This window comes from Alexandromys fortis, unplaced genomic scaffold (genome assembly GCF_014885135.2).
Source record: "Alexandromys fortis isolate MF-2015 unplaced genomic scaffold, M_Fortis_MF-2015_v1.1 scaffold_1, whole genome shotgun sequence".
In the NCBI taxonomy this organism is placed as follows: Eukaryota; Metazoa; Chordata; class Mammalia; order Rodentia; family Cricetidae; genus Alexandromys; species Alexandromys fortis.
In genome coordinates this window covers 4,004,894-4,018,957 of record NW_026067927.1, presented here as the reverse complement: position 1 = coordinate 4,018,957, position 14,064 = coordinate 4,004,894, and the positions used below count along the sequence as shown (strand labels likewise).

General features: G+C 53.6%; 1 protein-coding gene across 6 annotated transcripts in view; it reads right to left on the bottom strand.

Moving 5' to 3' along the window:
• Positions 1-2,219: 2,219 nt before the first annotated feature.
• The window catches only part of Adgrg1 (adhesion G protein-coupled receptor G1), a 37,224-nt gene continuing 25,379 nt past the window's right edge, over positions 2,220-14,064 (bottom strand). For all 6 annotated transcript variants that reach the window (XM_050144336.1, XM_050144339.1, XM_050144335.1 and 3 more), the window contains exons 3-14: positions 13,251-13,673; positions 11,419-11,548; positions 10,868-11,015; positions 10,431-10,562; positions 9,647-9,763; positions 9,278-9,323; positions 8,974-9,077; positions 7,954-8,072; positions 6,648-6,916; positions 5,823-5,931; positions 4,608-4,876; positions 2,220-3,640 (exon numbers count right to left, since the gene is read on the bottom strand). In XM_050144336.1, the coding sequence (XP_050000293.1) occupies positions 3,510-3,640; positions 4,608-4,876; positions 5,823-5,931; positions 6,648-6,916; positions 7,954-8,072; positions 8,974-9,077; positions 9,278-9,323; positions 9,647-9,763; positions 10,431-10,562; positions 10,868-11,015; positions 11,419-11,548; positions 13,251-13,673 (1,997 nt within the window). In that variant the 3' untranslated portion in view covers positions 2,220-3,509. The remainder of the gene's footprint in view (positions 3,641-4,607; positions 4,877-5,822; positions 5,932-6,647; positions 6,917-7,953; positions 8,073-8,973; positions 9,078-9,277; positions 9,324-9,646; positions 9,764-10,430; positions 10,563-10,867; positions 11,016-11,418; positions 11,549-13,250; positions 13,674-14,064) is intronic.

Below are 14,064 nucleotides of genomic sequence, written 5' to 3'. Positions count from 1 at the left end.
CTCCCTCCAGCCAGCCTCCTCTGGCTGCTTCTGGCCTCCCTCCTAGCGACAGGCAAGGGTAAAGATGTGTGAGATGCTGGGTCCTGGTGTCCTGGGGGCCACCCTAGAACCCATGCTGGCTCCATGGGTTCCTGAAAAGTGCTCTGTGTGCTGGCACCCAGTTCCCGAGCTTCGGGCAAGGGGGCTAGAGGTTAAAATACACAAACACACACAGACAGAGAGACAGCGACACGGGTCATCCTTGAATTCCCCAAGAATGCCCCCTTTATTGTGTTCAGGGCAGATTTATATAGAGATAGCCACGCCCCAGCCAAACCCACCAGAAACCACTCTCCTGTCATCAGGAACTCCTGAAGGTCTCGTGCTCAGAGCAGCTGTAGGCACTCAGATCAGGGGAAAACAAGTTGTTTACAAGAAATTCAGGATCTGGGGTCTCACTGCTCCCAACAGAAAAGGCCAAGTAATCCACAGACAACGGCATGGTGTCAAGTGTTCCTGGAAGGCCAGACAGGAGCAGCCAGGGAGGTGGAAGGGCCAGGCGAAAGACCCCCATGAGACCAGGGGCTGGCCTAGCATCCCTTCAAGAGCCCCGGGGTCCCCACATTTCAGGACTAACATAAGTGTAATGTCTCCTTCTACAACCTCCCTCCTCAGCTTATCCCAATGTTTTCTAGTCAGCAAGGCCTCAAGCCCTCTGCCAGGCCAGCCGGCATCACCTGGGCTACCCTGGTTGTATCACAAACAGAAAGGTGTCTCCGAGGCTCCCTAGCTTGTCTTAGTGGGAAAGTGTGTTGTCTACGCTCAGCCTAAAAAGGAGCCCCTTAAAGCCAATAGGGGTCCCACCCCTTTATCTGAGCTAGCCTTGAAACCAGAGGTTCTGGGAAGAAGTTAGAGGGTGCTTTCTGCCTGTGAGAGGGGAGAGGGTGTTGGTCAATAGGGCTCACAGAGACTTAGAGGCCTACAAGCACTGTGATCCTGCTCAGGCAAAGGGACTTGGGAAGGGTTGGTTCTTCCCTCAAAGGTGGGGACATAAGAGCCAAAGTAAGCCAGGCAGTAGAGGCAGATACTTTTGATGCCAGCACTTGTGAGGCAGAGGCAGGTGGATCTCTGAGTTCGAAGCCAGCCTGGTTTACATCGTGAGTTCTAGGACAGCCAGAGCTACATAGAGCAACCCTGTCTCAAAACAACCAAACAAATAAACAGCCCCCAAGTAGAATCAGAGGCTACCAAAGTTGTAGAGGAAGATTGGAGACATACATGGTACCAAGGGCTCCCACACGCCAAGGTCCCTGCAGGTCCCCAAATCTGCCACATTCATGCCTTGGTGTGGGAACTGCCCGTGTACCTAGATCCTCTGAGGCAGCATTGTCTGGTTACAGAGTGCCTGGTCTAGTTTACTTCCCAGCTTGCCCTGGAGCAGTGAAGGGTGGGGGTGGGGTGTGAGTGTAGATCCTGGCTGATCTCAGACTTCAAAAGCAGAGGAATTCCTTCCTTCCTCCTTCCCTTTCTTGACAGGGTCTCACTATATAACCCAGACTGGTCTTGAACTCTCAGTCCTTCTGCCTCAGCTTCTCAAGTACTGGGACTGTATGCACCACCACACCCTGCTTTTTATACCTTTGTACCTGGAGACAGATGGGGACAGTCACACATAAGGGGACACGGGAGACGTGTCTAACGTGTGTCACCTGACGAGGAGGAGAGACGTGAGGAGCAGAGTTGGGAGAAAAGCTGAACCATTTCATTTTTGCAGCCCACCTGCCTCAGACTGGTGGCCCACTGGTCCATGTATACCATGTCCGGTCAATGTCTGGGCTCAACTCTCAAGAATGACCTCCTTGGCTAGGAAGGTTTTGCATGTCCAAGATATTAAGATCAATGGATTTTTTACTTCCTAGTCTCGACCCCATGAAAGACAAATTATGTGGCTACCTAGGTCCTTCTCCACATCGCAATAGCCAGCTGCAGCCGATGGTCATGGTCTCCAGTTCACTGGGGCCATGCCACTGCCCAGCACCACCCCCAACAGACACCAGCTGCCCATTTCTCCATTTTCCTGAGAAGGTGTCCCCAAAAAGTGCGCGCGCGTGTTCACACACATAAAGCCGTACAAGTGTGCTCACACGCACGCACACACAAAGCCGCACACATGTGTGCACACGAACACACACACAAAGCCGCACACGCACAAAGCCGAGACGGAATCTCTCCAAACTGTGTTGCTTTGCCATGGCATCAGATAACAGCCAATTTTTATTTTTCTTCTCAACAATCTCCTACAGTTTCCAAACTCTACACAGAGCTTTAATATCAAAAGACAAATGAATTGGAGTTTTTTTAAAAAGAGCATATTTTCCTCATTTTGAAGGCTGAGGTCAAGATGAAATGCTACCTCCTGCAGGAAGTCCTCCTGGATTCCCAGTCAAGAGAAGTGGTTCCCCATCCCTATAACTAAAGCTCCAGGACACTGTGGAAGTTTCCAAGGGCCACTGCCAGATCTTCCCACCTGGCACAGGACCAAAGTGTGTTAGTGGGACAGAATCCATGACAGGCAGTCCAGTGTCTTCAGACCCATCTGCAGTGATTTGAAGATCACCCCTCAGGAGAACATCAATGTCTCTGCCAATGTCACCAGAGAAGGCTGTCTTCGTCTTCAGAATATTGGGTTGAAAAAAGCGCCGTTTCCCACAGTTCTTGCTGGAGGGAGGCTTCAGGAGAGGCGGAAGCCCCTCTGAGTTGTGAGCAAAGGGGAGGCAGCTTGGAGAGAAGCTCAGACAGGTTGGCCTGATCCAGCCCTAGAACCTTCCCTGAGCCAGAGGTGGTGAAAGGCCAAGGCCCACAGCAGATAGAAGTTTATAGCAGGCATCAGCTACCCCAAATCACAGCATAAACCTGGGACCCCGAGCTGCAGGTGAAGGGCTAGGGGACCACAGAGGAGGAGGGGATTGGGGGAAGGAAGAGGGCTGACAGGCAGGTAGCAGGAGGTGTTTGTCTCCTGAGGGGTTCTGGCTCCAGAGCTTCTCCCAGCCAGCCCATCCACCCTCAGCGTTATCCCCAGGATCAAAAGTCAGAGACAGGCAGAGTGCCGCACGGTGACCACGGGGACAGAGTGGCAAGAGCCAAGGCAGCTGTGTCTCAGGCAGGGGCAACCGTTCAGGATGTGTCAAACTCCAAAATCTAACCCTAACCGTGGCTTGGGCCTGCGAGTCTCACAGCTGGGCCCAGAGGTGACCAGTAAGGCAAGGCCTGAGGCTCCAGCCTGATACAGCTGTGAGGACAGCCCCACAGCCAGCATGGCAGTGTGCTTTGAGGACCAGATCTGGGAGCAGAGTAGTCCCCAAGGTCAGCTAGATGTCAACCTACCAGAACAACAGCCCTATCCCTCCAGGGACTAGGGCCTTCTCTACTACGATGCCCATACCCAACAAAGGCTGGGCACACAACCGAGCCACAGACAATGTGAACAGGCGCCATGCGTGTGTCCTCCCATGGGGAGGTGGGGCAGGGGCCTAGATGCGGCTGGAAGAGGTGCTGCCGGAGCTGATGGGGAGTTTGACACTGTCCGAGTTGTTCTTCAGAGGGGAGGGACCGCCTCGGGCCTGGAACCGCATGGACCAGTACCACAGGAAGATCAGGAAGCCTGTGGGCAGGGAGACACATGCATCAGTAGGAAGTGAGAGCCACGTCTGGCCCTTGGTTCCCTCTCAGAGTTCCTCTGTGCAGGACCCAGCCATATACTCAGGGCCCTGGAGTCACTCGTGATGATTCAGTACCCTGTGGCATGTCAGTGGTTCAGCGCTGGCCTTACATAGCAGCTTAGGGTCCCGTACCTCCAAGGGGACAAGAAGGAGATGTCTAACAACACTATTTTGGAATAAATTTCCTCATCCCTTTCCATCCCACAGTGACTCCACTGACTCTGACATAGCCGTGTGGCCCCTGGTCAGTCAGCACAGTCAGGTGCTCAAGTGTCTAGGCCTTTGTGTCTGAGTATAGGAGGCATGGGGTAGAGGCTGTGGACCCTGCCGGCCTCAAGGTGAGGCTCCCACTGCCTGACCTTCAGCCGCACTCCGCTCCCCAGCCTCCCAACACTTGTTCTAAACACAGGGCCTTTGCTTTTGCCCCTCCCCCACATGCTGCTCCTATCAGATCTCCCTGACCTGTGCCATAGGCAGGCTGCCCTGGGCATCTTGTCCGGGTGCAGAAAGAATCAGTGGGTCTGAGCAGGCTAGAGTTTGTCTTTTCAAGCCCCTGGTGAATCTGACATTGTTGACCCAAGACCACTGTCCCGGCCATTCCGGGTTCCTCACTTGTCATTGTCTACCATAGCTCTCCTACTCTGAGTCTCCTTGGTGGTCACACACTTTCTTGACCACACTGTCACCCTGTCAGCCTGGGGCTTAGCACGGGGCTATGTGCACACAGTAAGTTCTCAGTACAGGCTCGTCCTACATGTGGCCTGGGTACCCTCAGGAGCAAACTGAGGCCCAGAGAAGGGAGCACTTGTGGTTCCCTGGCCATCTCTTCCCTTTGCTCCACCTTTGGAGAAAGCACCAGATGGAGGGGTAAGGGCTACGGAGTAGGGGCGGGGCCCTCACCACGCCTACCTTGGAAGGAAGTTATGATGCTGAAGAGGTAGAGGATGACAAGCTGGAAGGTACCGGAAGCAAAGGAAAAGAAGACCAAGGCCCAGGGAAGACCGAGGACCAGGCTGAGGCCCAGCAGGGTCAGCACGTGGGGCCACTTCTGGTTGTGTGGGCGAAGTCGCAGGATCTGCACCACCATGGTGACCAGCATGGCCAGGTTGAAAAGGAACACCAGGCTGAAGAGGCCCAGGTTGGTGACATAGCTAACCAGAGAGTCCCGGATCCAGCACCTGGACGAGAGTAGGCAGCTCAGCAAGGGGAACTCAACTTAGGAGGGGGAGCAGCAGCAGGGTCCTTGTCGGTCCTGGGCGGTTCTGGGCTAGGCATTGGGAATGCTCGTCACGTACAAACACCACTGCCTTGCTGTCTTTGTGCCATTTTTAAAATCAGTTAGTTTTTAAAAAATATTTTATGATCTTTAATTATGTGTGTGTGTCTTCATGTAGATATGTTCACAGGAGTGCTGGGGCACAGAGGTCAGAGGGGTCAGATCTTTTGGAGTTACAGGTGTCAGTGAGCTGCCTGATGTGGGTGCTGGGAACCAAACTCAGCTCCTTTGCAAGAGCAGTGTGCACTGTTAACCACTGAGCCATCCTTGGTGTCATTTTTAAAGACACACCTACCAAGTTATCCAGCCAGATAGCTTTAAAGCAGGCATCAAGAAAACCATGTTCTTGACAGTACAAGGTTGAGGCAAACCCACCAGGCCTGGTGCAGCGGGGCAAATGTCATCTACATGGACCCAGTGGCAAGCATTCCTTCCAGGCCTGGGACTCAAGAGGCCTGGCTTCAGGTCTAATTTGAGGATGTCCGCTGCCAGATGGAATAAGTTAGGGGGATGGAGGAGGGCTCATCCATGCCCTCTAGGCCATAGGCCTCCATCTGCCTCAGAACCAGTGGATGTGGCAAGGAAACCTGATGGGGGACCATGTGGCCCAACACCTCTCCACTGAGGTCCAGAGAAGGGCTGGGCTCTGCGGCATGGGCACCTGAGTGCTGGGGGACAGTCTTGGCCTCTCTTAGGTCCTGTGGTCCTTAGCCCTGGGTTCTGGCCACCGCCAGGCCCATTCCTCCAGCTCACTGGAGCTCATAGCCTCTGGGCAGCATGGCCTGGCGAGGCTGCTGTCCCTGCTTCTCCCTCCAGGCCCACCCTCTGCCCCTGCCACAGCCACTCACATAGAGGGGTAGATGACACGGTCTGGAGTCCGGCGCACGGCCAGGATGATGGGGCCGTAGTTATTCACATCCACCAGCGCCACCAGAGCGACCAGGAAGACAGGAAAACCTGTGGGCAGTAAAGCAGAGGCTCTGGCTCCACCCTCTGAGTCCATTTCCTCTGTTCCCAGTGGACCTGAGCAGGTCCTCTCTGGTTTCCCATAATGGGTAGGCTCGCTTTCAACTTTGCCCTATCCCTTCCTGAGTCTCCCAGGAGAAAAGGTCTATGGTCCACTGTTGAAGCCTGATCAAACAAGGAAGATGAGAGAATGATGGGGCTGTGGGGGTGGACAGTAAGAGGACACCAGGAACTCTGGCAGGGAGGACAACTTTGACTCCCTGATAGCAGAAATGGAAAGTTCCATGTGGGGGTGGGGAATCCCCTCACACAGCCAAGGTTGCCACAGCCAGCTCGGGTTTTGTGAATCCTCTGGAGAAGGTGAATGAGACATGGGAAGAGCAGCAAGTGGGACCAGGGATGTGGGGAGGTCATTGTCTGTTCAGTGTCCAAAGTGACCCATAGTAGCAAACTCTGGGTCCCAGTATGACTTGAATAGCCTGAGACGCAGGTAGTGAATTGTCATCAGCCAAGAACAAATGCCAAAGTCATAGAGACTCTGCCACGTAGGTTTTGGGGGTCTATGGGTGGAGTCATTGCTAGTCTAAGTGGCCCCAGTCCAGGTAGAGGAAGGGAAGGGCAGAACCTGCTGCCTGTGCCTGGCCTGAAGCCCAGTGGACGGTGAATAAGACAGTGGGTGCTGGTGTCCCCTCTTCCCTGCCACTTACCCCAGCCCACGATGCTCAGCTTGAGCAGGTAGCCAGGAACGTAGGTACCAAAGACCTCTACCACCAGTCGGTAGAGGTTGTAGCCCTCAAGGCCCATCCAGGAGAGGCAGGCAAGCAGGGAGAAGTGCAGGAAGATGGCGCTAGTGCGACAGGCGGCCTCGGAGCCCGCCAGTGCCACAGGCTCACTGAGCAGGAAGCTCACATCCAGCAGGAAGACAGCCAGCAGAAGGTTCATGTGCACTTTGATGGTGTAGTCACGTGACTTCCTCCTACAAGAAGTATGTGCCAGTGAGCCAGGGCAGGGCCAGGGGTATGGCCCTGTTTTGTTCTCCCTCCTCTTCCTCCTCTCCTTTCCTCTTCTCTATGTCCCTCTTCCAGGAAGCCTTGTATGCCTGCTCCGTGGCTGTCTGTCGTGTGTGGCTCTGAGTAGCTGTGAACACATGCCCAGCAGCAGCACAGTGTGGTATCCCTGTACCCCAGGAGTCTAAACACATGCCCAGCAGCAGCACAGTGTGGTATCCCTGTACCCCAGGAGTCTAAGGCGTTCCAGAGCTGCAGACACTGGCCCCACAATAACCATCCTCAACTTGTTCTTTTATCCTACGCTGCCCTGAGCTAGTCCAGTCCACCTCAGACTGCCCGCTCCTCGACACAGTGGGAGATAGAGCTGGATAAGTGTCTGATGCAGGAAGACCGCATTTCCCACTCGTCCTCCTGCCTCTGCCCCTGCCCCTGCCCCTGTGCTCAGTGCCCTGCCCACCCCGGCCTCCATGAAGCCAATCATGGCATGCCTAGCCTTGGTGCACAGCTGCAGCGCATCTGGTCACGACGTACCTGATTATGACACACCTGTACCGAGTTCTACCCCTCCTGCTTCAGGACAACTGAAGACTTGTTGAGGGTCTCCCAGAGCCAAGAATGTCTCTCTTCCACCCAGGCAGGCCCAGGACATAACTGACCTCAATATAGTCTATGTCAAGCACTGACCATTGGACAATCACTTTCACTCCCTCGATGTGAGGCCTCAGAAATCTGTCACCCTCTTTGAACAGTGCATGGCATGTGGATACTCAGTCTGAAGTCACCTAGTCCCATTTCCATCATCCTGTATGCCCCATAGTTTGGGTTCTAATTGTTCACATCCTCAGCGCTAAAGCTGGACTGACTGTTAACTGTTGGTATCCAATGATGGCCGCATGAGGCCGTCAGTCCATGGCTTCCCAACAACACACATAGTTTGGGTGAAGCAAGCCTGCATGGTCCAAGGCTACACGGATGTAGAACCACACTGTTTCCTCCAGCCTACCTGGAGCAGAGGTAGGCGGCAATGGTGAAGACACACGCCAGAGCAGAGATGACACAGCCCACGTAGGACAGGAGCGTGAGGTAGTGCTTGTGAATGGCTTCTACCTCCGTGGATGACACCTGAACGGGGACAGAATGGCAGTCTCAGCACACTCCCCTCCCCAATAGCCAGTGTGTGCCCCTTCCGGATCAGCTGGGGGCTGGTAAGCCCCTCCCACCTGAATTCCCAATCCAGAGGCCTCTGGGACTCCCTCCCAACCCAGGCAGTCTCTGACTCTCAAAGACCAGGAATTCTCACCCAAGATGTGAGCTCTGGCCCAGCCTGAAACACACAAAGCCCTAGCTGAGGCAGTTTGAGCTGGGGACTGTCCATTCGACAATGGTTATCAAGCACCAGCTGCCAGGAGAAGCTGAGCTCAGACTTTGAAATCCCCTAGGGCCACTGAAGCTGCTTCAGCCCTCTGGGAAAGGGGATGGTCACCCTGTGTGCTTAGAAGAGCTGGTGTTGGGCACAGTATACATTTTTGATTTGGCATATTTTCTCCTCACAGTGGCTTTATCAGGATGTAACCACATTGTGAGGCAAGAAGAATCTTGGTTTTCATGATGTTCGGCCCAAAAGTTAAGCTCCCCAGCTTCTCACACCAAAGGATTCTGGGAGCATGAAGTCGGTCAATAAAGCCCCTGAGATATAGGGATTGAAGTGTCCCCATCTTAGTGGCTTCTGTTTGGGGGGCGTACAAGAAGCAGTGTCTTGGCCCAGCCTTGTGGGTGGGAATCTGCGTTTTCATCACACACCAAAACTTGAGAACAAAGAGCAAGCAGGAACTTTAGGTACCAGCACTTAATGACCTGCACAGCCTCAGGTGTGTGACTCAGCCTCCTTCCAGGCAGGATAATGATAGGAGCTACCTTGGAGGGTTATTTGGGATTAATTGAGTCAGTGGGTACCAAGTACATAACACAGCACACAACTTGACCTGTGGCCAAAATGCAAGGGAGTTATAGCGGAGACACCTACCATCAAAACCGCAAAGTAGGTCAGATGGCTGCACAGGCAGGATGTCTGCGTGTCTCTGTGGACGGTCTCACAGCCCGCACTGCTCCAGCTCCCAGGGTTGCTTGCTGAGGGGGATGCATGAGACTCTGATCGACCCCAGTCCTCGAGACCCCACCATGCCCTCTACACAGACTGGACTATTCCTGCAAGGTTTTCCTCCCCCCAGCAGAGCCCTGGCCTCCATCACTCCCTCCTCTAAGCCCATCTTCTCCAGAAACCCATCCCTGGGAATCTTCGTCTCTCCCAGACACCCCTCCATACTCACATGTCGGGTCTTCAACCCAGAACACACACTGCAGAGTCACATTCTTCTGTGGGGACAAGAAGAATGGGCCCTCCATAATTCATCCTCGGTGTTCCTTCTGCAGTCGACTCCCTGTGTTTTCTCTACAGTCTGCCCTCTGTTCTCTCTGCCCTCCTCCCATGGTCCTTCTATAGCCCACCTTAGTATCCTCTCCAGTCTATCTCTCCTTCTTCCTATGGCCCACCCTTCATATTCTCTTCACAGCCCACCTTGCAGCTCTCTCTCTCTCTCCCCTAATTTGGGACCTGGCTGTTAGGTGCTCTCAGCCAGACAACCTTTCCTTTCTCGACAAGTGAGTTGGGAAGGATGGGAGCAGGAAGGGACGCTTACCGGCTGGGGCTGGTGCTGGAAGGTGAGTACCACGGGCTCCGAGAGGTTGCTAACTTTGGTATTCTGTACAACAATACCCAAGACCTTCTCACCCAAGACTTGGCTAGAATTCTTGTCCTAGATATAAGAAGTTGGGGGGGGGGTACAGGTCAGATGTCGCGTCTCTACCTTGACCTGCAAGGAATGACGCGACCACCGGAGCTCTTCTCACTGCAGTTTATTCCAGGACTTTATTCACTTTCTCTCTCTCTTCCTTCCTCTCTCTTTCCTCTCTCTCTCCTTGCAAACCTCTCTCAGCCCTTAAGTAGGCATGGGCTGCCAACCCGGGCACTGCCCATAGGTTCACGCATATGCAGGCAGCTGATAATCATTGCGTGATCATAGTATAGGTCAGGCCTTAGCCATCTCAGGAGTTGATTATACATCTCCATCAGGTGTGACTCCACGCAGCTCGCTACAGTCAGATATATGAAGTTGGGGGTGAGGAAGGCAGGTCGGAGGTTTAAGCCTGAGAAGAAAAGCTAAGGAGGCCTCCACCCACTCTTGCCAGACTTCCATCACTCCTAGCATTTTGCTTTCAGAGTCTTGTGGGTCGTTCACACTGTCGTGAGAACACAGAGCCTCTTACACCTCTCCCAAGAGATTTGGGCCTTGCCCTGCCCTTTCTGCTTTTATAGGAGAGGCTTTGGCTCCTGGAGGAAAGAGACTAGCTACTGTCTTCCCCACCTCTCTGTCAGACATACAAAATCAGTTCCCCAAAGAGTAGGCAGGGAAGACTCCATACCTGGAACAAGGCCTGGCTGCTGAAATCCACCACCAGGAGCCTCTTGGCGGCATCCCTGCGACGGCCTCTGGTCTGCTGGAAGAGGGCCCGCGGCAGCCGCACCGAGTACCCCTGGACCTCACTCTGCCCCTCCTGCGTATCAAGGACCATCAGTGCCCGGCCCAGCGTATGCCCCAGGTCCCGCCACCCCGACCTTGCAAACCCCCCCCCCCCTTCTAAACACTGTACTCTGGGCAACACCACATGAGGCCTGGGAGTCAGGTGGCAGGAGTCTAGGTTAGGAGACCCTCAATGGAGTCTTACAATCTGGGCCTTCAGACACTAGCTCTCCCATGGGCTGTGGATTGTCCCTGGACTCAGGGCAAGCCAAGGGGTACCATGCTATATGGAATGCTCCCATTTGCCTTTCCAGCCCACTCTACCCTGGGTCACCCGACCTCCTGCTGGGAGTGGATTTGCAGATCCTCTAGCCCGGCTGTGGGTGGCAGCTTCCACACTGTGGCATTGATCAGGTCCTCCTCAAAGGATAGAGTATCTCCCAGGAAGCTCACAGAGGTTAGCTTTGACTCCAGACTCTGTAACCGCCTGGTATGGGGGTGGGAGGGATACATGGTAGGTGACAGAGGAAAGGGCCAGGGCAGGGGATCTAGATACACAGGGCAGTCAGGAACAGAGGACAGGGGACCAAGGACAAAGGCAGCTGTATGGAGATGGGGAAGTGGCAGCGAGGGGCATTGTTCTAGAATTCAGCCCATGTCTGTGACCCACTTATGCCTGAGCTGGTCCCAGCCTCTCAGAGATTCAATGTGCTAAACGCCAGGATGGAGTCTCTTGTGGGGAAGAGGCGGGGCACTACCTGGCTCTGCACTGATATCTATCTTTGCTGAGAGCCCAGCAGGATCTAATGGGGAGGTCCAGCCTCAGGGAAGAAGTCCCTGGACCCAGGTCAGATCTCCCACCAACCCCTAAGAAAGTAATCCACACTCACTGGCTGATGAGCGCTGATGAGGGCCTCCTGGAGGCCTTCTGAGGATGCTGCAGGAAACTGCTGAGCAGCTGCAGTTCCTTCTTCAGATCACACATGTCCACAGATGCATTGTGGGAGACCTGCGGGGCATCTGGGAAGGCAACAGACTGCCTGAAGTTGCCACCTAGAGAATGGCCAGCATACAACCCTATGCAACCCTCATGTGGTACTCCACACTTTTATTGACTTTGCAGAAGGAACCAAGGATGCAAGAGGTGGAGGAGACCACAGGTCACTGAAACATGAAGGAAGGTTGTGTCTCCTGAGGTCTACTGTACATTCCCCTTGGGGAGAATGTGGGTTCTTTGTGCCAGCTCTGGGGACCTCACAACCTCTAGCCTTTGTCTCCAGGACCTTCTAAGTTGGGTGTCATCAGGGACTTGAGGAGACCCAGACGATAAAGGCAGGCAGAAAAGGCATTCATTCCCTAACCCACATGGGCATGGTCCCCAGGCCTCCCTGCCAATCTCCCTGTTTTCCTGAACTTTGACCCTCTTAATTTCTCCTGACCCTACCCATCAGCTGCTAGATTCACACCCCAAACCCCCAGTTTGTTAGTTGTATAGCTCTGTGTACCTCAGTTTCCTCTCTATTGACACAAAGGTGTATGGAACATGCCTATAGTTCATGTTGCTTCTATCCATACTTTGTTTTTTTAATGATCTAATTAAATAATTATCAGTTTATTTATTTACTTATTTGTGTGTGTGTGTGTGTGTGTGAGAGAGAGAGAGAGAGAGAGAGAGAGAGAGAGAGAGAGAGAGAGAGAGAGAGAGGAAAGTACATGTATGTGTGTCCATGTTGGGTTCCTGCAGAGACCAGAGGAGGATGTGGGGGATCCTGGAACTGGAATTACAGATGTTTGGGGGCTACCTAATGTAGGTGCTGGGAACTAAACTTGTGTCCTCTGCAAAAGCAGCAACTGTTCTTAACCACTCTCCAGCCCTTGTACTTTGAATAGAAGCTGGACTGTGGTTCTGCCAATGCTGATATTTCCTAACGGTACATTCCCAGGTCAAGTTGTGTTCCTCCTCCCCTCCACTCCCTGTGTCCTGACCTTCATGTGTGTGTAATTATGACCTCCATGTGTGCTCTGCACCCTAAGACTTGTAAATAATAAATTTTCTCCATCCCTTGCTCTCCGTGAGAGTTAAATCTGATTATCTACCTGACAGGATCTAGAATCACCTAGGACACAAGCCTTGAGGCGTGACTGTGAGTGATTATGTAGATCAGGTTAACAAAGATTGGAGGACCCACCCTACAAGTGGGCAGCACCATCCCCTAGGCTTGAGTCCTGGGCTGGATAAGGAGGAGGGAAGCTTGTATCCATCACAGCCTGCTTTCTGATCAGAGATGCAAATGACCAGCTGCCTCCAGCACCTGCCGCCAGGACTTCCCCACCATGATGGACTGTGCCCTATAGCTGGGAACCAAAATAAACCCTTTCTCCCTGGATGTTGCTTTTGTTAGAGCACTTGATCATAGAGAGGAAAAGTAACTAAATCACTCTCCTAATGGCTGAAGAGATGCTGTAGCCATCACAAAGGGACAGACAGGATGCTGCAGGGCTGGTGTAGTTCTCCAGTGTGGCCGCCGCGGGGCTCCACCTTCCTACCCTCACCTATGCTTTTCCACAGAGCTTCCAGAAGTTCTCCTTGGATCCCACTCCTCCCCTCCTCAGACACCTTTCATGGCTCCCTACTATGGTGACCATAGCTGCCATCAGAACCCAGGTCCTCCGTGATGGGCTTTCCATTTTGCCTCCCATCCCACATCCATTTGTTCCTTACTGTGGAAAGAGAAGCGGAAGATGGCAGCCCCAGGAAGGCTGGTGTTCTGGGGGCTCCGCCAGGAGCTGACGGAGGTGGCAAGTAACGGGACCCCCTGCTCCGAGCTCTGCTCCTGTTTCCGGAAGCAGAGGGGGCTGGAGGCTTCGCTACTCAGCAAGTAAGGGGTCTTGCCGTAGCGCAGATAGAGCGTTCCTGTGTGGCGGCTCCAGTAGAGGCAGAAGTGGTAGAGCCCTCTGGGCTCTGGGAATGAGCGAGGGAGCTCAGGGGCTGCAGAGAAGGGGGCGTGGATCGTGAGGGCCTCGTCCGTGTTCCGCACAGAGATGTGCAGCTCCGGAATTTGGCTGTAACGGAGCCAGCTCCGTTGTGTCTGGTTCCGCTGGCCACAGAAGCGGAAGTCTTCTCGGGGACTGCCACCGAGGGCACCTGAGGAGGCAGAGGCAATAGATGGGACCAAACACGGGCAAGGACCCGGGACTCACACACATTCCAAACCTCTACACTTCAAGGATCTATAACAATGTATCTATCCTGCTAGAACATTACTGGTTTCAAACAAAAACCAAAGCAAAAACAAAACTGGAAATAAAGAATGATTTCAAAGTCAAAAGCCCAACTTTAATACAAGTTATTTAATGAGAACATAGCGGCCATTGACTGTTGCACAAGTGTGGGCTGTCCAAGAATCTGCCCAGGAGTGAGAGGCTGACACCCAGTCTGCGAACCCCACCCCGAGCTGTGTTCTGTGAATCTCAGAAGGAAGAGGTACCTTTCGGCTTCCCCCAAGGTGCCCTCAACCAGCTTAAGCTGTGCTCTG